This window comes from Poecile atricapillus, chromosome 2 (assembly GCF_030490865.1).
Source record: "Poecile atricapillus isolate bPoeAtr1 chromosome 2, bPoeAtr1.hap1, whole genome shotgun sequence".
Classification (NCBI taxonomy): Eukaryota; Metazoa; Chordata; class Aves; order Passeriformes; family Paridae; genus Poecile; species Poecile atricapillus.
The window spans coordinates 152,889,135-152,910,134 of NC_081250.1; the positions used below are offsets into that span (position 1 = coordinate 152,889,135).

At 50.9% G+C, this 21,000-nt stretch overlaps 4 protein-coding genes across 6 annotated transcripts in view; 2 read left to right on the forward strand and 2 right to left on the reverse strand.

Moving 5' to 3' along the window:
- Positions 1–21,000, reverse strand: part of LOC131575103 (uncharacterized) — a 33,772-nt gene that overhangs the window by 4,159 nt on the left and 8,613 nt on the right. Inside the window, exon 3 of one of the 3 annotated variants that reach the window (XM_058830130.1) lies at positions 4,575–6,112. The exons of 1 other annotated variant lie outside the window; for it this stretch is intronic. In XM_058830130.1, the coding sequence (XP_058686113.1) occupies positions 5,739–6,112 (374 nt within the window). In that variant the 3' untranslated portion in view covers positions 4,575–5,738. Of the gene's footprint in view, positions 1–4,574; positions 6,113–13,677; positions 16,482–21,000 lie in introns of those variants that run through there. One more of the 3 variants, XM_058830131.1, reaches the window with a different exon arrangement.
- On the forward strand, positions 2,159–2,575 carry LOC131575135 (feather beta keratin-like). Its single transcript, XM_058830184.1, has one exon. It carries the CDS (start codon positions 2,159–2,161, stop codon positions 2,492–2,494), a length of 336 nt encoding a protein of 111 aa, XP_058686167.1. The 3' UTR covers positions 2,495–2,575.
- Positions 10,168–10,764, reverse strand: LOC131575125 (feather keratin B-4-like). Its single transcript, XM_058830174.1, has one exon. It carries the CDS (start codon positions 10,762–10,764, stop codon positions 10,411–10,413), a length of 354 nt encoding a protein of 117 aa, XP_058686157.1. The 3' UTR covers positions 10,168–10,410.
- On the forward strand, positions 12,867–13,555 carry LOC131575123 (feather beta keratin-like). The gene has a single exon (XM_058830172.1). The coding sequence runs from the start codon at positions 12,867–12,869 to the stop codon at positions 13,218–13,220; it is 354 nt and encodes a 117-aa protein (XP_058686155.1). The 3' UTR covers positions 13,221–13,555.

Sequence of the window (21,000 nt, forward strand, 5' to 3'; positions counted from 1 at the left end):
TGGGGAGTGTTTTCTTTCCTGCAATTCTGTAATTCTTTGCTCTTCCCTTGATGCTGTGTCCATCTGACCTTGGCACAATCTCTTAGTTGAGAGAATTAGTGACCAGTGTATCCTTGTTGATATCAAGTGTCAGGACATGTTGAAGATTCAACAAGATCTCCAGAGAACTGGGGACCCATCACTAGGTCATGCCATGGCTTATTGACAGCATCTCCTACTTGCATTTTTCCTCCTGCCTGAAATTCCAGGTCCCTAGTTTCTTCTCATTTTGAGCATGCTCCAGTCCTGTCAGTGTCATGGTCTCTCTGAGTTGCTCTTGGTCAGCCATGTCCATCTCCTTGTCCCACTGTGGAGTCGCACCAGTGGTGGGTGAAAAGATGGACACTGCCCTCAACCCACTTGCATTTCTTTTCCTAATCCTGTCCTTGCAACTGCTGGAGTTTGTTGCAGCAGAAGGTACATGGCAAAAGGGTGGATTAATCAATGGATGAGGAATTGTTCTCCTCAAATGTCTTGTTCTCCTTACCCTTCACCCGTTTTCCTTTTCATGGGTCAGGCAGAACCCAGCACTGTGACCCCACAGTGTGACCGTCATGGGCCCAGATGAGACGAGCGCTATGGATGACCCAACACAAGACTTAGGGCAGAAAAGGAGCCTCCCTAAACAACAGGATTGGTTTCCCATCCTCAATGGGAAAGGTATTTAAAAACACCTAGAGAGATGGCAACATGGTGGGGATGGAAACAATGAAAGGAGACGACCTTTACAAGCAGAGCTCCTACAAAGCCGAGACCAGCCTGATGGAGCCGTGATGGTTTGAGGCCCATCTTCACAATGTACCCACAAACCAGAGAGCATGAGTGTCCCGGGTTGACCTCACTGGTGACACCCAACCTTTTCAAAGCTTCGGTCACGTCTTCAGCTTGCCCTGACAAGGCCATCAACACCTGCATTTACCTCTAATACTTGGATTTAAATATCAGCCATCAAAGTCAGATGGACAAGACCTGAAGGAAATGGCTTGGAAGAGCAGAATTCCACAAAGGAACGCCAGTACCATGACATATGAGGGAGCATGAGCTCACTGATCATATATTTGTAACAATTACCTTTTGCTAACAGGAACAAAATATTAGAACTTAGAGGTTATAAGTTATGAAACTTGTGGCTTGAATGCCAAATAAGAAAATTGATGTCACAAACCAGCCTGGGCAAATAAGGGCTTGTTGTTTGTTTAGAAGATTCATGAATGAGGTCAAGGAATACATTTTAAATGACAGTGTACGCGGTTGTGTAGATTGCAGAAATCCAAATGGACCTGAAAAATGAAACAGGTTCAGCCTGAACAGCCTCTACTTTGCCGGATCCTCTGCCTTGATCCCATTCAAGACACAAGGCCGTGAGCTCTCTTTCATCCATCAGGAAACTCTTCAGCAACAGAGACATTGCCAAGTTCTTCCAGAGTGACCTCCCTAGAACACCAGCAGATCACTCAGCATTCCTGGGTGACACAAAATGAGTGACAGACATGCAGTGGCACAGAACAGAGTCCCAGTCTTCACAAGGCACCCCCAAAACAAAGCACACGAGTGCCACAAAATGACCTCACTGATGACATCGCAAATCTCCATGGCTCTGGTTGTTTATTCAGCCCCCCAACACACATTGAACAATCACATCCTCCAAATACCAGCTCTCACTCTGAAGCTGCGGCCAAGGTCAGATGGACACGGCACTAAGGGAAGGACATGGAATTGCAGAATTGTTCAAATAAAAACACTGCCCACTTCATGACTCACCAGGATGTGCCAGCAAAGAGCTGCTGCCTAAAAAATGCCCCAAGGCCATGGGACAAGGCTGTCCCACCCATCCAGAACCAGCATAAAAGCCAGCCCAGTGCCTCTCTCCCTCACACACTCCTCCTCACACCTTCTTCTACTGCTGACAACCAGGTGAGCCTCACTCCCCTGAGCCTCCTGCTCCTGCACCCCTGGGCCCCTCTATTCCAGCATGCTCAGACCCAGCCTCAGCAGCCCTCACACCTCCCCACAGCCCCACAACAGCCTCCACACTCCCTCACCTCCTGCACCCTTTGCACCCCTCACACCTGCCCTGCCTCACTCCCCTCTCTCTTCCAGGACCCTCCACACCACACCCATGGCCTGCAACAGCCTCTGCCGTCCCTGCGGACCCACCCCGCTGGCCAACAGCTGCAACGAGCCCTGTGCCCTGCAATGCCAGGATTCCCGTGTCATCATCGACCCTGCCCCTGTGCTGGTCACCCTGCCAGGACCCATCATGACCTCCTTCCCCCAGAACACCGTCGTTGGATCCACCTCCTCGGCTGCCGTGGGCACTGAACTCAGTGTGCAGGGACAGCCCATCTCTGGTGGCTTTGGTGGCTTTGGCTACGGCCTTGGCTATGGCCGTGGATTTGGCTACGGGCTGGGAGGCCTGGGCTGCTATGGCAGAAGGGGTGGCTACATCTGCTAAGGGACCTCAGCAGCAACCCTGACACCAACCACCAGCTCAGGGCTCTGGCAACAGCTCCTACAAGCAAAGCACTTCAGCTGATCATTGTCCTACTGGCACCTCAAAACAGATTATTTATCTCCACTTTTATATCCTGGAGTTTCATTCCTTTCAACCAATAAAGTTTTCCTGCATCAAACCTGGCATGCCTCCTTATCTTTTTTGCTCCAATGATCTGGCATTCTCTCCCAGCACATTCTAGAGCTCAAAAGACATTGAGGGTACCTGGAACAGGGCAGCAACACTTCTCCTTACACATATCTCAAAACAACAAATAACGAATTTGGCATGGGTAACACAGGAGGGGACACCTCACAGAACCTGTCACACGCCCTGCAAACTGTTACGCCAAAGTCCTTGACTGACTGTTCAACTGTTGTTGAACAACGGTTCTCTCCTTAGCACAGAAATGGAAAAGTCACTCCATGCCAGTGCACACTTGACAAAATCTCTTCCTGGCCAGGACTCTAGAAGCCTTCCAGCACAGAGAGAAACAACATCAAGCACCTGGGCAGGAGCTCTGCAGTGCAAGTGCTTCAGCTGCCCTGCACAAGCAAGACCAACAGGAGAACATTTCCAGCACCATGGACAGTTCAGATATCGCTCTCCCCGGATCGTGACTCCACCACCTCTTCCACTCTGTGACCTCCCTCACAATGAAAGAATCTTCTTTATTTGCCCGTGGAGTTCCATCTCTTTTCGCTTCTGCTCTTGCCCTCTTGCCCTGCACATGTGCACTGCTGAGAGCAGCCAGGCTCCTTCATCTTCATTGCCCACCATCAGGGCTTTGCTCACACTGATGACACACCCCTGTCCATCCTTGTCCCCTGGGAGTGCCAGCTCTCTCAGCCTCTCCTCTAGGAATCATCCTTCAGGCCCATTTGTATCTGGCTGGCCCTGAGCTGGTCTCACCTGGGAGCCCAGAACTGCCCACAACCCCTCACATGGGACCTCAGCAGTGCTGAGCAAACACCAACAGTCACCTCCCACTACCTCATCCCAACACTTCTCCACATCCTGCCCTGGAACCTTGGCACCCACAAGGGTACAGGGACACCTCCTGCTCCATTTCTTCTCACCCACAATCACAAAGGCTTTTTGGGAAAGAATTGTCCAAACTGATACCCACATATTCCTTCCTACCTGGCATGACTTCCTTGTTCCTCTCGAGAAACAGCCCTTGGCAGATGCCCTTGCTGAGCTCCAGAAAATGTCCAGGACCACTCAGGTTTTCTGTGCTGGCAGAAGGATCCAATTCCTTCTGCCATGTGGACTATGGGACATTTACCACAGGCCTCTGGGTCCCGTTTTTCAGACCCTTCTCAGGCCACCACGCTGGGCACTCACACAATCTGGACGTGCCTGGGTTATTGTCAAGGATTATGCAGTGCCCTCCTCCAACAACCCAGGGCAACCACCCGCTCCTTTTTCTGACAACCAGACATTGCCCAGGGACACGGCCTCAGTCTTTAGCCCAAGAAACAACCCAAAAGAACCTGTAGAAACAAGAGGGGCACCAAGACACACACAAAGCACAACCAACAGGAAAAAGGTGGTCCAATGTCAGCCATTGCCAGCTGGGAGAAAAGCATGGAGGGAGGGAATGTCAACTAAAGGTACAACACCTCCTACTTGGCCCAGCTGCAAAATGCAGAACAGCCTGACAGGACTGACAGAGTGTGGGGGCAACTCTTCCCCACACACCCACAAACCGCAGCACAGAAGTACCACAGCATGACCTTGAAATGAGAAACATATATGGAACATTTATTTTAGAATTCGGAATTTTAGAAGTTTTTAATATGCTTAAGCAGGCAGAAGAGAAATAGAACACACAGCAGAAACAGTTTGTGACAAACGGCATAGGAACTCAGTCACTAGGAAAAACCATTAAGATAAAATATATTATGAAAACTTAGTAAAGCAAGACCTAGGTATTGTGAAAACCCGACAAAGCGTGAACCTGTGGCTCTAGAAACCAGGAGGCATGGCAGCTAATTATAATGCAAAGCGAGAAAAGGTGGAGAACAGATGGGCAGGGATGTGTGAGCTTGTGGGATCAATGTGGATTTATACCTAGAACCTGTCTTGACCAGGTACTCATGGTTTGAAGGAGGTATCCCCCCCATGTGTCCCAGCTGGCAATAAAACATATCTCTGCAATTTCAGTTGTCAAGCCTTGATTCCCAAAATCAACCTCAGTGATTACACCCCACTTCTCCAAAGCTTTGGTCACATCTTCAGCCCACCCTTTCATGAGCCATAAATACCAGAATATGTTCTCTAAGGCTTGCACTTAAAAGCTTCCGCCAAGGCTGGATGGACACGACCCAAGAGCAGGACATGACAACGCAGATGTGGGGAAGACAAGGAATCCCCAGCTGATGACCTGCCAGGCTGGGCTATTCATGAGAAGGAAGATAAGGACCGGCTCAAGCAGACGTGGAGAAGAGCCTAGGAGATGATGAGGGGTTGGAGCCAAAAGTGAACACAGACACCATGAGGGCCTTCTGTTAGAGCAGGCAAAAACTTTCACTAGTGTATCCAGGCCTGATTTCAAGCAAGTGAAGGGCTTGTATGATGCAATGGAAGGCCAAACTGTGCTGGGAGTAGTGGAACTGAAGCCGTATTTCCTAAGACAGGCCTTGCTGCACTGTTTCACCACCACCAGTTGCCCACACAAGCTTGCCTTAGTGCTGAGTAAGACTGGAGAAGTCCTGAGACAAGAAAGAAATAACCATGTGAAGTTGTGATGCAAGAAAACTTTATTGAGGTAGAAGAGTGAAAACTCAAGAGAAACAAGAGGAAGGGAGCTGGTCTGGGTTGTGAGCAGGGTGACCATCAGCAGAGTAGCTTTGCTTGGAGCTTTGGCCAGAGCATCAAAGCCTTCTGCCCCACAGTGGGAGCAGCCCAGCTAAGGTGCCCAAGGGTCCCTGGATTAGGAGAAGGGGTTTTCAGCAGAGGGAACTGGACAGAGCCGAAGAGGCCATGCAGAGCAGGGAGTGGGAGAAGAGCAGGAGGCAGATGGGCCATGATTGCAGGTGGCCTGGGCTGGACCCCTGTCTGCTGCCTTGCTTGGTTCCCTGAGAGCAGGAGCTGGAAGCTCTGAGTCCATCTGAGAGCCTTGGACCAGAGAGGTGTCCTCAATGCCTGAGATGTGTTCCAGGGAGCTGGGGGTTGGTGTCAGGGGTGGTGCTGAGGGCCCTTAGCAGATGTAGCCACCCCTTCTGCCATAGCAGCCCAGGCCTCCCAGCCCATAGCCACAGCCCAGCCCGTAGCCAAATCCACGGCCATAGCCAAGGCCGTAGCCAAAGCCACCAAATCCCCCAGAGACGGGCTGTCCCTGCACACTGAGTTCAGTGCCCACGGCAGCCGAGGAGGTGGATCCGACAGTGGTGTTCTGGGGGAAGGAGGTCATGATGGGTCCTGGCAGGGTGACCAGCACAGGGGAAGGGTTGATGATGACACGGGAATCCTGGCATTGCAGGGCACAGGGCTCGTTGCAGCTGTTGGCCAGCGGGGTGGGTCCACAGGGACGGCAGGAGTCGTAGCAGGCCATGGGTGAGGTGTGGAGGGTCCCTGGAAGAGAAGGGAGTGAGGCAGGGCAGGGATGTGGCAGTATGAGAGGCAGAGATGCAGGAGAGTGAGGGAGTGTGGAGGCTGTTGTGGGGTTGTGGGGAGGTGTGAGGGCTGCTGAGGCTGTGGCTGGAATAGAGGGTCCAAGAGGGCAGGAGCAGGAGGATCAGGGGTTTGAGGCTCACCTGGTTGTCAGCAGGAGCAGAAGGTGTGAGGAGAAGTGTGTGAGAGGGAGAGGCTCTGGTCCAGTTTTTATGCTGGTTCTGGAGGGGCGGGACAGCCTTGTCCCATGGCCCTGGGGCATTTTGCAGGCAGCAGCTCTTTGCTGGCCCAGCCTGTCATGAGGTCATGAGGTGGGGAGTGTTTTCCTTCCTGATGTTCTGCAATTCCATGTCCTGCTCTTGAGTCCGTGTCCATCTGATCTTGGCTGTAATTTTCATGGGTTGGTATTTGGGAGGATTTGATTGTCAGATGTGTGTTGGGGAGGAATGAATAAACAACCAGAGCCCTGGAGATCTGCAATGTCATCAGTGAGGTCATTTTGTGGCACTCGTGTGCTGTGGTTTGTGGGTGCCTTGTGAAGACTGGGATTCTGTTCTGTGCCACTGCAAGTCTGTCACTCATTGTGTTGCACCCAGGAATGCTGAGGGAGCTGCTGATGTCCTATTGCAGAGGTCACTCTGCAATGGTTTGGAAAGGTCCCAATGCCTGGGAGCTCTTCCTGATGGATGAAAGAGAGCTCATGGCCTTGTGTCTTGAATGGGATCACAAGATCTGGTAAGTAAGAAGCTGTTCAGGCTGAACTTGTTCCATTTTTATGGTCCATTTTGATTTCTCAAATTTTAATTTCAACATACTCTTACATGTAAAGTGTGTTCCATGACCTCATTCAGAAATCCAACAACAAACAACAAACGGGGCCCGATCCCTTTGTTCCCAGGCTGGTTTGTGGCGTCAATTCCCTTATTCCGCATTCAGACCATTAGGTTTCATAATGATTTATATCCTGTGAATCGTAATATTGTGTTCCTGTAAGCAAAACCCAGTAATTGCTACCTGAAGGTCAGCATGCTCCCCTTTCCCTCTCTGTCATGATGCAGGTGTGACTTTATGGAATTCCACAATTCCATGTCCTCCTCTTGAGGCCCTGTCCTTCTGACCTTGAGGGCAGCATCCAAGTGTGAGTTATTGGTATGCGAGGGTTAGTGGCGTTTGGGAGGGTTTATCCTGAAGGTGAGTGTCAGGGAGGGCTGAAAAAAACAACCAAAACTTCAGGGAGGTGTGGTCGTCATCTGCAAGGTCACCCTGTGGCACCCTTGTGGTGTGGTTTGTGGGGGTGTTTGGAAGAGGAGCCCCATTCCCTCTCAGCCCTGACAGGCTGCTCTGGGATTTGAGGGTGTGTAGAGCTGTTGCCCCTTCCCTCACATTCCAAGCTTTCCCACCATGATCCCACTTGGGTAAGCCTGACACTAGACCTGACCTTTCCTGTTGGCTGTGCTCTGTGAGCATCTTGGAACCTCTCTTGCCTTTAGGGTTTTGACATCTGGGGCCTTTGGGTTCCTTACTGGGTCTGAGTGCAAAGGGGTGAGGACACTTGTGATTGTCAGAAAGAGGATTTGGAGGTTGACATGGGTTGTTGGAGGCGAGCACTACCTGATCCTTGACAGCCAGGCAAATCTCTTCCTTGACACCAGTGCCCAGCGTGGTGACCTGAGAAGGGTCTGAAGAATGGGACCCAGAGGCTTGTGGTCAATATCCCAAAGTCCACATAGCAGCAAATCCCCAGTGCTGTAGCCCAGGACTTAGATCCTTCTGCCAACACGGAAAACCTGAGTGGTCCTGGACATTTGCTAGAGCTCAGCAAGGGCATCTGCCAAGGGCTGTTTCTTGACAGGAACAAGGAAGTCATGCCAGGTAGGAAGGAATATGTGGGTATCAGTTTGGACAATTCTTTTCCAAAAAGCCTTTGTGATTGTGGGTGAGAAGAAATGGAGCAGGAGGTGTCCCTGTACCCTTGTGGGAGCTAAGGTTCCAGGGCAGGATGTGGAGAAGTGTTGGGATGAGGTGTGGGAGGTGACTGTTGGTGTTTGCTCAGCACTGCTGAGGTCCCATGTGAGGGGTTGTGGGCAGTTCTGGGCTCCCAGGTGAGACCAGCTCAGGGTCAGCCAGATACAAATGGGCCTGAAGGATGATTCCTAGAGGAGAGGCTGAGAGAGCTGGCACTCCCAGGGGACAAGGATGGACAGGGGTGTGTCATCAGTGTGAGCAAAGCCCTGATGGTGGGCAATGAAGATGAAGGAGCCTGGCTGCTCTCAGCAGTGCACACGTGCAGGGCAAGAGGGCAAGAGCAGAAGCGAAAAGAGATGGAACTCCACAGGCAAATAAAGAAGATTCTTTCATAGCGAGGGGGATCACAGAGTGGAAGAGGTGGTGGAGTCACGATCCTGAGAGAGCGATATCTGGACTGTCCATGGTGCTGGAAATGTTCTCCTGTTGGTCTTGCTTGAGCAGGGCAGCTGAAGCACTTGCACTGCAGAGCTCCTGCTATCATGGGTTAACTTCACCTTTAAAACCGAGTGAAAAAAAAGAGGAAGTTGAAGCTACTGGTGACTGATGGGAGTTTTTCTTCTTGACCAATTATCAGTCATTTCAAGAATTGACAGCAGATCTGACCATTAAAAAGTGAATTCAACTTGTAAACACTCCCTTAAGAAGTACACTCAGAGCTGTCTCGTTCTCTTTTTGTTTCCAGCTCTGGAGAGGTAACAAGCTCCGTCTTGGTTTCCCCCCCCCCCTCCCAGGCCCGGGACAAGGCCGCAGGGAGGGGGGGAAGGAGAGAAAAGCAGTTTAGCAGTTTTGTTTAGTTTTCAAGGTCTGTTGCTAGACTGAAACCGGACACTATGAACTTTTGTAGCTTTCTTCTTTTAACTCCTTTATTACCTAGATAAACAACAGATTACTCCTTTTTCTTAGAACAGACAGAGAAAGAGAGACAATTAACATGTAAGACATCATAAACCTACCAGAAACAGTGAAGAAAAGAGTTAAGTTTAGATAAGAAAGAGAGAAAAAGAAGATGCTTGTTGCTGAAAAGTCTTTCTGTTGCAGCTATGGAGATGGACAGTAGTTTAAAGACTCCTTTAATTCATGGCTAGAGTATGGGAGGAATAGAGTATTCAAAGTGTGGACTTTAAAGAAAGAAAATTATTATGATCCTGTGAGTTGCTGGAACTTGCGAGTGAAGTGAAGATTTTAAAGCCTTAAAGGAGCCAGGGAGATGGCTGTTTTCCAGGAGGGCTCACAGGGACAACTGAAAAAGATTTCTGCTTTGAATCACTTATCCTTAAAAAATAGCATCCCTAGATTCAATTTGACCCATTGCACACCTCAGAGTGGTGTGAGATGGGAGGAGTGGACTCTAGAAACTCCATGGATTAGCAGAAAGAGACTTCTGTTTCTCTACGGGGACTGATGAAAAGACTCTAAAATTGAAACTGTTTTTGACCACCAAGATTGTAAAACTTTTTTTGTCTCTATGTTGTTATGTGTACAAAAAAATGATCAAGTAGTGAAAAGTAAAAGGGTTCTCTGAAAGTTTATTTGGGTATTTTTATTTTAGTAGTTTGTTAATAAACTGTCTTTATTCCTTTTAAGTTTTAAGCCTGTTTTGCTCTTATTTTAATCCATATCTCTAGCAAAAAATAAATACGTTTTTATTACTAGCTTGAAACCACGACACCTGCCCAGGTGCTTGATGTTGTTTCTCTCTGTGCTGGAAGGCTTCTAGAGTCCTGGCCAGGAAGAGATTTTGTCAAGTGTGCACTGGCATGGAGTGACTTTTCCATTTCTGTGCTAAGGAGAGAACCGTTGTTCAACAACAGTTGAACAGTCAGTCAAGGACTTTGGCGTAACAGTTTGCAGGGCGTGTGACAGGTTCTGCGAGGTGTCCCCTCCTGTGTTTCCCATGCCAAACTCGTTATTTGTTGTTTTGAGATATGTGTAAGGAGAAGTGTTGCTGCCCTGTTCCAGATACCGTCAATGTCTTTTGAGCTCTAGAATGTGCTGGGAGAGAATGCCAGATCATTGGAGCAAAAAAGATAAGGAGGCATGCCAGGTTTGATGCAGGAAAATTTTATTGAGGCACAAGAATGAAACTCCAGGAGATAAAAGTGGAGATAAATAATCTCCCCTTTTTTTGTGAGGTGCGAGTAGGACAAAGATCAGCTGAAATGCTTTGCTTGTAGGAGCTGTTGCCAGAGCCCTGAGCTGGGGGTTGGTGTCAGGAGTGGTGACGAGGACCCTTAGCAGATGTAGCCACCCCTTCTGCCATAGCAGCCCAGGCCTCCCAGCCCATAGCCACAGCCCAGCCCGTAGCCAAACCCACGGCCATAGCCAAGGCCGTAGCCAAAGCCACCAAATCCACCAGAGATGGGCTGTCCCTGCACACTGAGTTCAGTGCCCACGGCAGCCGAGGAGGTGGATCCAACAGCGGTGTTCTGGGGGAAGGAGGTCATGATGGGTCCTGGCAGGGTGACCAGCACAGGGGAAGGGTTGATGACAACGTGGGAATCCTGGCATTGCAGGGCACAGGGCTCGTTGCAGCTGTTGGCCAGGGGGGTGGGTCCGCAGGGACGGCAGGAGTCGTAGCAGGCCATGGGTGTGGTGTGGAGGGTCCCTGGAAGAGAAGGGGAGTGAGGCTGGGCAGGGGTGAGGGGTGCAAGGGTCAGTGTTACAGGAGGGTGAGGGAGTGTGGAGGCTGTTGTGGTGCTGTGGGGTTGTGTGAGGGCTGCTGAGGCTGGGGCTGAGCGTGCTGGAATAGAGGGGCCCAGGGGTGCAGGAGCAGGAGGATCAGGGGTTTGAGGCTCACCTGGTTGTTAGCAGGAGTAGAATGCGTGAGGAGAAGAGTGTGAGGAAGAGAGGTTGTGGGCCGGCTTTTATGCTGATCCTGGATGGGTGGGGACTGTCTCGTCCTATTGCCTTGGGGCATTGATCAGCAGCTCTTTCCTAGCCCAGGCTCACATGAAGTCATCAGCCAGGAATTGTTTTCCTTTCTGATGTTCTGCATGTCCATGTCCTGCCCTTGAGGCCGTGTCCATCTGACCTTGGCGCCAGCTTTCATGAGTTGGTATTTGGGAGGATTTGATTGTTCAGTGTGTGTCAGAGAGGAGTGAATAAATAACCAGAGCACTGGGGAACTACGATGTCATCAGCGAGATCATTTTGTGGCTCTCCTGTGCTGCGGTTTGCAGGTACCTTGTGATGACTGGGCTTCTCTTCTGTGCCACTGCATGTCCATCAGTCATTTTGTGTCACCCAGGAATGCTGAGGGTGCTGCTGATGTCCTGGGGAGGTCACTCTGCAATAACTTGGCAAGGTCTTAATACTTGGGTTAAAAAGAGCTCTTGGCCTTGTGTCTTGAAGGGGATGAAGAGTGAGGATCTGGGAAATGTGACGCTGTTCAGGCTCAACTTGTTCCAGTGTTCTGGTTCGTTTGGATTTCTCAAATTCATAAAACAGTATAAACTGTCATTTAAAGTATATTTCTACACCAAATTCAGAAATCTAATAACAAAGAACAACCCATTTATTGCTGCAGCTGGTCTGTGATATCAATTTATGCATTCTGCATTCAAGCCATCAGGTTTCAGAATTTTATCCTATAATCTTAATTTTGTGTTTCTGTTTGCAAAAACCAGTTATTACTAGAAGAGGGTCAGTGAGCTCCTCTTCAATCCCCTGTCATGCCAGGGGTGCATATTTTTGGAATTTTGCTACTTCATGCCCAGCAACATCACAGCGTGGGGTCACAGTGCTGGGTTCTACCTGACCCATGAAAAGGCAAAATGGTGAAGGGTAAGGAGAACAAGACATCTGAGGAGAACAATTCCTCATTCATTGATTAATCCAACCTTTTGCCATGTGCCTTTTGCTGTAAAAAACTCCAGCAGTTACGAGGACAGAATTAGGAAAAGAAATACAAGTGGATTGAGGGCAGTGTCCATCCTTTCACCCACCACTGGTGTGACTCCACAGTGGAACAAGATGGATCTAGTTCACCAAGAGCAGTGCAGGGAGACCATGACACTGACAGGACTGGAGAATCTTTAAAACAAGAATCTGAGAGAGCTGGGAGTTCTTTCAGGCAGGAGGTAAGGATGCACAAGGAACATACTGTAAATATGCCATAGAATGACATCAGTAATGACTTCCAAGTTCTCCAAAGCTTTTGTTGAATCTTCCACGCGTCCTGACACGTGCTATCACCAACAAGATAATGGTCACTAATTCTTGCAATTAAAAGCCGCCGCCAAGGTCAAATGGAAACAGCCTCAAGTGAAGGACATGGAGTTGAAGAGTCGCTGGAAAGAAAACACTCCCCACCTCATGACTAACAAGGCTGGGCCAGCAAAGAGATGCTGACTCCAAAATGCCCCAAGGCCATGGGACAAGGCTGTCCCACCCCTCCAGGACCAGCATAAAAGACGGCCCAGTGCCCCTCTCCCTCACACACTTCTCCTCACACCTTCTCCTCCTGCTGACAACCAGGTGAGCCTCAAACCCCTGACCCTCCTGCCCCTGAACCCTTGGCCTCTCCCTGCCAGCACCCTCAGCCCCAGCCTCAGCAGCCCTCACGCCTCCCCACAGCCCCACAACAGCCTCCACACTCCCTCACCCTCCTGCATCACCACAACTCATGCCCTGACATCCCTGCCCTGCCTCACTCCCCTCTCTTCCAGGGACCCTCCACACCTCACCCATGGCCTGCAACAACATCTGCCGTCCCTGCGGACCCACCCCGCTGGCCAACAGCTGCAACGAGCCCTGTGCCCTGCAATGCCAGGATTCCCGTGTCATCATCAACCCTTCCCCTGTGCAGGTCACCCTGCCAGGACCCATCATGACCTCCTTCCCCCAGAACACCGCTGTTGGATCCACCTCCTCGGCTGCCGTGGGCACTGAACTCAGTGTGCAGGGACAGCCCATCTCTGGTGGATTTGGTGGCTTTGGCTACGGCCTTGGCTATGGCCGTGGATTTGGCTACGGGCTGGGCTGTGGCTATGGGCTGGGAGGCCTGGGCTGCTATGGCAGAAGGGGTGGCTACATCTGCTAAGGGTCCTCAGCACCACCCCTGACACCAACCCCCAGCTCCCTGGAACACATCTCAGGCATTGAGGACGCCTCTCTGCTCCAAGGCTCTCAGATGGACTCAGCGCTTCCAGCTCCTGCTCTCAGGGCACCAAGCAAGGCAGCAGACAAGGGTCCAGCCCAGGCTGCCTGCAATCATGGCCCATCTGCCTCCTGCTCTTCTCCCACTCCCTGCTCTGCATTGCCCCTTTAGCTCTGTCAAGTTCCCTCTGCTGCAAACCCCTTCTCCCAGGCCAGGGACCCTTGGGCACTCCCAGTGAGCTGCTCTCACTGTGGGGCAGGAAGTTCTTGGTGCTCTGGCCAGACCGACTGCAAGCAAATGATCTGTGCTGATGGTTGTCCTATTGCACCTCAGGCCAGCTCCCTTCTGGTGGCTGCTCATGACCTCTCACTGTTCTTTTGCCTCAATAAAATTCTTTTGCCTTGCAACCTGAGATGTTTCCTTCAACTTCTTTCTGACTAAGGTTAGCCAACCACACTTGGCACAAATCCATGTGTTCTCAAGCCATTTGTTGAGGGTGCAAATTGCACCAACACTTCTCTTGGACTTGCTTCTGGAGTTCCACTAATCCTTAGGAAAGACTGGCACACTTTGTTTGCATCACAGAGGAGAACTTCTGTTGTTTAATCACAGGCCTGGATACATTAATGCAGGTCTATCCTTGATTCTGGCACAAGCAACTCATGGGCAATGTGTTCATTTTGGCTGGGCATCAGTTGCTGCAGACCCTCATAATCTTCCAGGCCCATTTACAGATGCACCTGAGCTTCATGTCTCCCTTATTTTCAGGTCCCAGAGTTGAACACACAACTCCAGTCTACCCTGACTAGAGCAGAGGGGCAGAATCCCCCCTATCACTTTCTGCCCATGCCATGGGCATGCCCCCAGGACACAGGGTTTTTCTGGTCAGCTCATTCATGTGGTGGGGCATGTCTACTTCTTCATACACCAACACCCCACATCTTTCTCCTCTGGGCTGCTCTTAATCCACTTATCATCCAATCTACAGCCATATTTGCCATTGTTCTAAACCAGATTCAGGACCTTGCACTTGGCCTTCATCAGCTTCACGAGATTGACAATATCCAACATCCCCAACCTGTTCCAGCCCCTCTGAGTGCCATCCCTTCCCTCCAGACAACCAACCACACTACTCAGCTTGGAATGGTCCCTGGTTTTGCTGATCATCCTACCAAATCCCAGTACCCAGATTTCTGACCATGATGCAATATTATAATAATCCCAACATGAGTCTTGAATGGCCACCACTCATCCCTGCTCTCCACACAGGGACATGGAGCCATGGACCACAACTCTTGGAGTGAGACTATTCCATCCATTCCTTATCCACCAAATAGTCCAACCAATATCCACATCTCCCAGATTAGAGACGAGGATGCTGTCTGGTACAGGAACAAAGGACCTGCAGAAGACCAGGTACAGGATATTGGCACCTCTTTCCTCATTCACCAATGCTGGAATGAACACTAACTCATCAAAGCTGCTGCCAAGGTAAAATGGGCACAGCCTAAAGAGCAGGATATGGAATTGCAGAGCTGTGGGAAGCAAAATGTTCCCAACCTCATGACTCACCAGGCTGTGCCAGGCAAGAGCAGCTAGCCTGAAAAATGCCCCAATGTCATGGACAATGCCTGTCCCAAACCTTCAGCCTCCATCCTTGAGGCCATGCTCTGGATATCCTCCACCAGGTCTTGTCTTCCTTACTCCCAGTAACCCAGAGATTAACAGAATTCTCCAATATCATCAGAGCAGATCAGAGAGGCAGAATCTGCTGCACCTGGATTGCAGCAATCCCAAACATGCAGGATAAAGGCTGGGTGATGAGGGGATTGAGCCCATGGAGGATGGGGTGGTGATGGATGAAGTGTTGGACATGCCCTGCCATGTTAACACACCAAACAGAAACCTCCTGTGTCCTGGGCTTATCTCCACAGCGTGGGCAGCAGGTGAGGGGGGATCCTTCTCCTCTGCTGCAGCCTGGTGAGACTGGGGATGTATGTTCAGCTCTGGGACCTGAAAACAAGGAAGACATGGACCTGCTCAATCAGAGCTGGAGATAGCCCTGGAAGATGATGACAGGCAGCACCAACCAACATGTGTCCAGAAAAATTAAACACACCACCCAGAAGGGGCTTGTTCCAGAGGCAAGGACAGACCTGCATTAGTGTATCCAGCTTTGTGTTTCAATAGCTGAAGGGCTTGTGTGATAATGCACTGGAAGAGCAAAGTGCGGCAGTGAGTAGAGGAACTGCAGAAATAATACCTAAGAGTGGTCTTGGTACGCTTTTTCACCCACCCCACTGGCCTCTACAACCCTGGCTTACAGCTGAGTGAGACTGGAAGAAGCTTGGGAGAAAAAAATGAGGAGTCATCTGAGGTGGTGATGCAAGAAAACTTTATTGAGGTAGAAGAGTGAAAACTCAGGAGCAGCGGAAGGGACTTGGTCTGGGTTATGATCAGGGTGACATCAGCCAAGGCCCATCCTTTGAGAAGCTTTGGCCAGAGCATCAAGAACTTCCTGCCCTGCAATGGGAGTAGCCCAGCAGAGCTGCCCGAAGGTCTCCGGCTCTGGAGAACGCGTTTGTCCAGAGGGAGCTGGACAGAGCTAAAGGGGCAATGCAGAACAGGGAGTGGGAGAAGAGCAGGAGGCAGATGGGCCATGATTGCAGGCAGCCTGGGCTGGACCCCTGTCTGCTGCCTTGCTTGGTGCCCTGAGAGCAGGAGCTGGAAGCGCTGAGTCCATCTGAGAGCCTTGGACCAGAGAGGCGTCCTCAATGCCTGAGATGTGTTCCAGGGAGCTGGGGGTTGGTGTCAGGGGTGATGCTGAGGGCTCTTAGCAGATGTAGCCACCCCTTCTGCCATAGCAGCCCAGGCCTCCCAGCCCATAGCCACAGCCCAGCCCATAGCCAAATCCACGGCCATAGCCAAAGCCACCAAAGCCACCAAATCCACCAGAGATGGGCTGTCCCTGCACACTGAGTTCAGTGCCCACGGCAGCCGAGGAGGTGGATCCAACAGCAGTGTTCTGGGGGAAGGAGGTCATGATGGGTCCTGGCAGGGTGACCTGCACAGGAGAAGGCTGGATAACGACACGGGAATCCTGGCATTGCAGGGCACAGGGCTCGTTGCAGCTGTTGGCCAGCGGGGTGGGTCCACAGGGACGGCAGATGTTGTTGCAGGCCATGGGTGTGGTGTGGAGGGTCCCTGGAAGAAAGGGGAGTGAGGCAGGGCAGAGGTGAGGGGTTCAAGGGGTGATGATGCAGGAGGGTGAGGGAGTGTGGAGGCTGTTGTAGGGCTGTGGAGAGGCGTGAGGGCTGCTGAGGCTGGGGCTGAGTGTGCTGGAATCGAGGGTCCAAGAGGGCAGGAGCAGGAGGGTCAGGGGAGTGAGACTCACCTGGTTGTCAGCAGGAGCAGGAGGAGAAGGTGTGAGAAGTGTGTGAGAGAGAGAGGCTCTGGGCTGGCTTTTATGCTGGTTCTGGAGGGGCGGGACAGCCTTGTCCCATGGCCTTGGGGCATTTTTAGGCAGCAGCTTTTGCTTAGCCCAGCCCGGTGAGTCATGAGGTGGGGAGTGTTTTCCTTCATGCAATTCTGCAATTCCATGTCCAGCTCTTGAGGCCATGTCCAGCTGACCTTGGCGGCAGCTTTCATGAGTTGGTATTTGGGAGGATTTGATTGTTCAATGTGTGACAGGGCAGGCTGAATATGAAACCAGAGCCCTGGAGATTTGCAATGTCATCAGTGAGGTCATTTTGTGGCACTCGTGTGCTGTGGTTTGTGGGTCCCTTGTGGAGTATGGGCCCCTCTTCAGCACTACTGGATATCCATCACCCATTGTGTTGGTCCCAGGAATGCTGAGGGAGCTGCTGATGTCCTGGGGAAGTCACTCTGCAATAACTTGGTAAGATCCTGGCTCCTGGGAGTGTTTCCTGATGTATGAAAGAGAGCTCATGGCCTTCTGTCTTGAGTGGGATCAGGGGAGAGGATCTGGGAAACACGAGGCTGTTCAGGCTTTTTACAGTGTTTTGGTCCTTTTGGATCTCCTAAATTTACATGACAACCTAATCTGTCATTTAGAATGTATTTATTGACCTCATTCAGAATTCTAAGAAATAAACAACAAACAGGGCCCATCCCTTTTTTCTCAGGCTGGTCTGTGACGTCAATTCATTTATTCTGCATTCAAGCCATAACGTTTTGTAACTTATATCCTTTGAGTCTTAGTATTATGTTCCTCTTAGCAAATAAGCATTAATTACTAGCGGTTGGTCAACAACCTCCTCTTTCCTTTTCTGCCATTATTCTGGTATTTCTTTGTGGAATTCCAAGGTTTCACATCTTTCTCTTGAGCCTGTGTCCATCTCCCCTTGGTGGCAGCCTTTAAGTGTGCATTTTAGAGACCAAATTCTGGTGTTGTTCGTGCAGGATGAAGACTTGACCCAAGCTTTGGGGAACTGAGGTGTCATTACTGAAGCCACCCTGTGGCACTGTCTTGGCCTTTTTTCACTTTGTGGCGTTTCATGAAGAGTTGCCCCCAGCCTCTCTCAGCCCTGACAAGCTGATCTGGGGTTTGCAGCTGTTCCAAGTATCCAGTGTTGCCCCTTCCACCCCATTCCCTCTCTCCATGCAATTTTCCCAGCTGTCAAAGCCTGACTGGAGACATCTCCTTTACCATTGGTCATGCTCAGAGGGTGTCTTGGTGTTCCTCTTGTCTGTAAGGATTTGGATGTGGTCTTTTGGATTTTTACTTGGGCTGAGTGTCAAGGAGCGAGATCACTTCTCTGGGCCATGTCTGATTGTCAGAAAGAGGATTTGGAAGTTGCCCAGGGTTTTTGGAGGTGAGTACTGCATGATCCTCAACAACCCGGGCAAGTCCAGGTGTCCAGTGTGGTGGCCTGAGGAGGACTTGAATGACAGGGCCCAGAGGGTTTTGGTCTGGACTGTCCTTAAAACGGGGAGAAGATGAGAGAGCTGGGAGTTCTTTTAGGCAGGAGGCAAAAATGAAAATGTGACATATTCTCAGTATCCATGGAATGACCTTGGATGACACCTGTGTTCTCCTCAGCTTTGGCTGAATCTTCTACGTGGCCTGACACGCGCCATCAACAACCACACACTGGTCTCTAATTCTGGCAATTAAGAGGTGCCGCCAAGGTCAGATGGACACTGCCTCAAGGGAAGGACATGAAACTGCAGAACATCAGGAAGGAAAACACTCTCCACCTCAGGACTCACCAGGCTGGGCCAGCAAAGAACTGCTGCCTAAAAAATGCCCCAAGGCTGTCCCACCCCTCCAGGACCAGCATAAAAGCCGACCCAGAGCATCTTTCTCTCACACACTCCTCCTCACACCTTCTCCTCCTGCTCCTGCTGACAACCAGGTGAGCCACAAACCCCTGATCCTCCTGCTCCTGCATCCCTAGCCCCTCTTCCAGCACACTCAGCTCCAGCCTCAGCAGCCCTCACACCTCCCCACAGCCCCACAACAGCCTCCACACTCCCTCACCCTCCTGCATCACCACCCCTTCCACCCCTCACCCCTGCCCTGCCTCACTCCCCTCTCTTCCAGGGACTCTCCACACCACACCCATGGCCTGCAACAACATCTGCCAACCCTGCGGACCCACCCCGCTGGCCAACAGCTGCAACGAGCCCTGTGCCCTGCAATGCCAGGATTCCCGTGTTGTTATCCAGCCTTCTCCTGTGCAGGTCACCCTGCCAGGACCCATCATGACCTCCTTCCCCCAGAACACCGCTGTTGGATCCACCTCCTCGGCTGCCGTGGGCACTGAACTCAGTGTGCAGGGACAGCCCATCTCTGGCGGATTTGGTGGCTTTGGCTACGGCCTTGGCTATGGCCGTGGATTTGGCTACGGGCTGGGAGGCCTGGGCTGCTATGGCAGAAGGGGTGGCTACATCTGCTAAGGGTCCTTGGCACCACCCCTGACACCACCAGGTCGGGGCTCTGGCAACACCTCCTGCAAGCAAAGCACCTGGGCTGATGTTCGCCCATCTTGCGCCTCACACTGGATCCCCTCTGTTTCATTCTCCCATCTCTTCACTGTTTTGCCTCAATAAAGTTTTTCTTCATCCAAGCCTGAAATGCCTCCTCTTCCTTTTTGAATTCCAGTGGTTGCACATCCTCACCTCACACAGTGCCAGGGCCCAACAGGACGTTGCTGAAAGGAAAAAGGGCACAACACTTTTCTCTAGGAAATATGTCACCAACAGTAACAAACAAGACCTGTACAGGAAACAGAGAAGGGGGGAATCTTCCAAAATATTTTACAAGCCAAACACCTGCTATACCAAAGGTTTTGACACATTAGTGCTCTCCTGCTCATGGCTCTGTTGAAGTCTCTCTCCACCAGCACACACTTGATAAACTCTCTTCCCAAGACTCTCAAGCCTTCTGAACAAACAGTCATAAAATCTTCCACTTGGGCAGGAACTCGAATGCAAGTGCTTCATTCCCTTCTGCTCAAGCAGAATCATCAAGAGCAGAGTTTCCAGCACCATGGACAGTTCATGTTTTGCACTCCCAGCAGTCTCAACCACCTCTTCCCCTCTTTGTCCAACACACTGGAAAATTCTAGCTTTCTTTTCCCACAGAATTCCATCTGGTTTCCCTTGAGCCCAAGGCCTCTCGTCCTCCATGTGTGCACTGCTGAGAGCAGCCAGGCTGCCTCGAATTTATTCTCTGCCATCAGGGATTTGCAGACACTGATGACACCGCCCTGTCCAGCCTTGTCCCCTGGGAGTCCCAGCTCTCACAGCCTCTGCTCTGGGAAAGATCCTCCTTTAGAATATTGCTGGCCCTGAAATGGTCTTGATTCACTAAATTAACTTCATTTTCACACAGGAGTGGCCAGGGCTGCACACAACCCCTCACATGTGACCTCACCAGTGCTAAACAGATGGCAAGAGTCACCTCTCCCCGCTTGGTCACAACACTTTTCCAGATCCTACCCTGGACACTTGAGGTCCCTGTTCCCACAATGGTACAGGGACAACTCCTGCTCCATTTCTTCTCCACCACAACCACAAAGGCTTTTTCGGAGAAGAAAACAACTGTTCCAACTGACACTCAGACATTTTATCCCATCTGGGATGACTCCCCTGACACGAAACAGGGTTTAGCAGCTGTTATTGTTGAGCTCCAGCAGATGTCCAGGATCACTCAGGTATTCAGTGTTGGCCAAAAGGATCCAACTCCTGGGCTACAGCACTGGGGACTTGCTGCCATCTGGACTTTGGGGCACTGACCACAAGTCTCTGGACCTTCAGACCTTTCTCAGGCCACCACACTGGGCACTGACACAACTCAGACTTGTCTGGTTATCGAGAATCACGCAAAGCTCACCTCCAAGAACACTGTGCCACCTCCAAATCCTCATTCTGACAATCAGATATTGCCCAGAGAATTGACCTCACACCTCAGCCCAAGTTGGGACCCAAAATGCCCTGGATATCAAAACCTTATAATTAAGAGGGGTACCAAGAAACCCAAAGAGCATGATCAACATGAAAAACAAGGTTTAATGTCAGAGTTTGCCATACTGGGGAAATGTGAAGGAAGGAATGCGATCGAAGGGGCAACACCTGATACTTGGAACAGCTGCAAAGCTCAGACCGACCTGACAGGGCTGAGAGAGACTGGGGGCAGCTCTTCACAACACGCCCACAAACCACAGCACACGAGGGCCATGGGATGACCTAAATGATG

Coding starts and splice junctions, on each gene's coding strand:
- LOC131575135 (XM_058830184.1), top strand. CDS start 2,159: ATGGCCTGCAACAGCCTCTGCCGTCCCTGCGGACCCACCCCGCTGGCC.
- LOC131575125 (XM_058830174.1), bottom strand. CDS start 10,764: ATGGCCTGCTACGACTCCTGCCGTCCCTGCGGACCCACCCCCCTGGCC.
- LOC131575123 (XM_058830172.1), top strand. CDS start 12,867: ATGGCCTGCAACAACATCTGCCGTCCCTGCGGACCCACCCCGCTGGCC.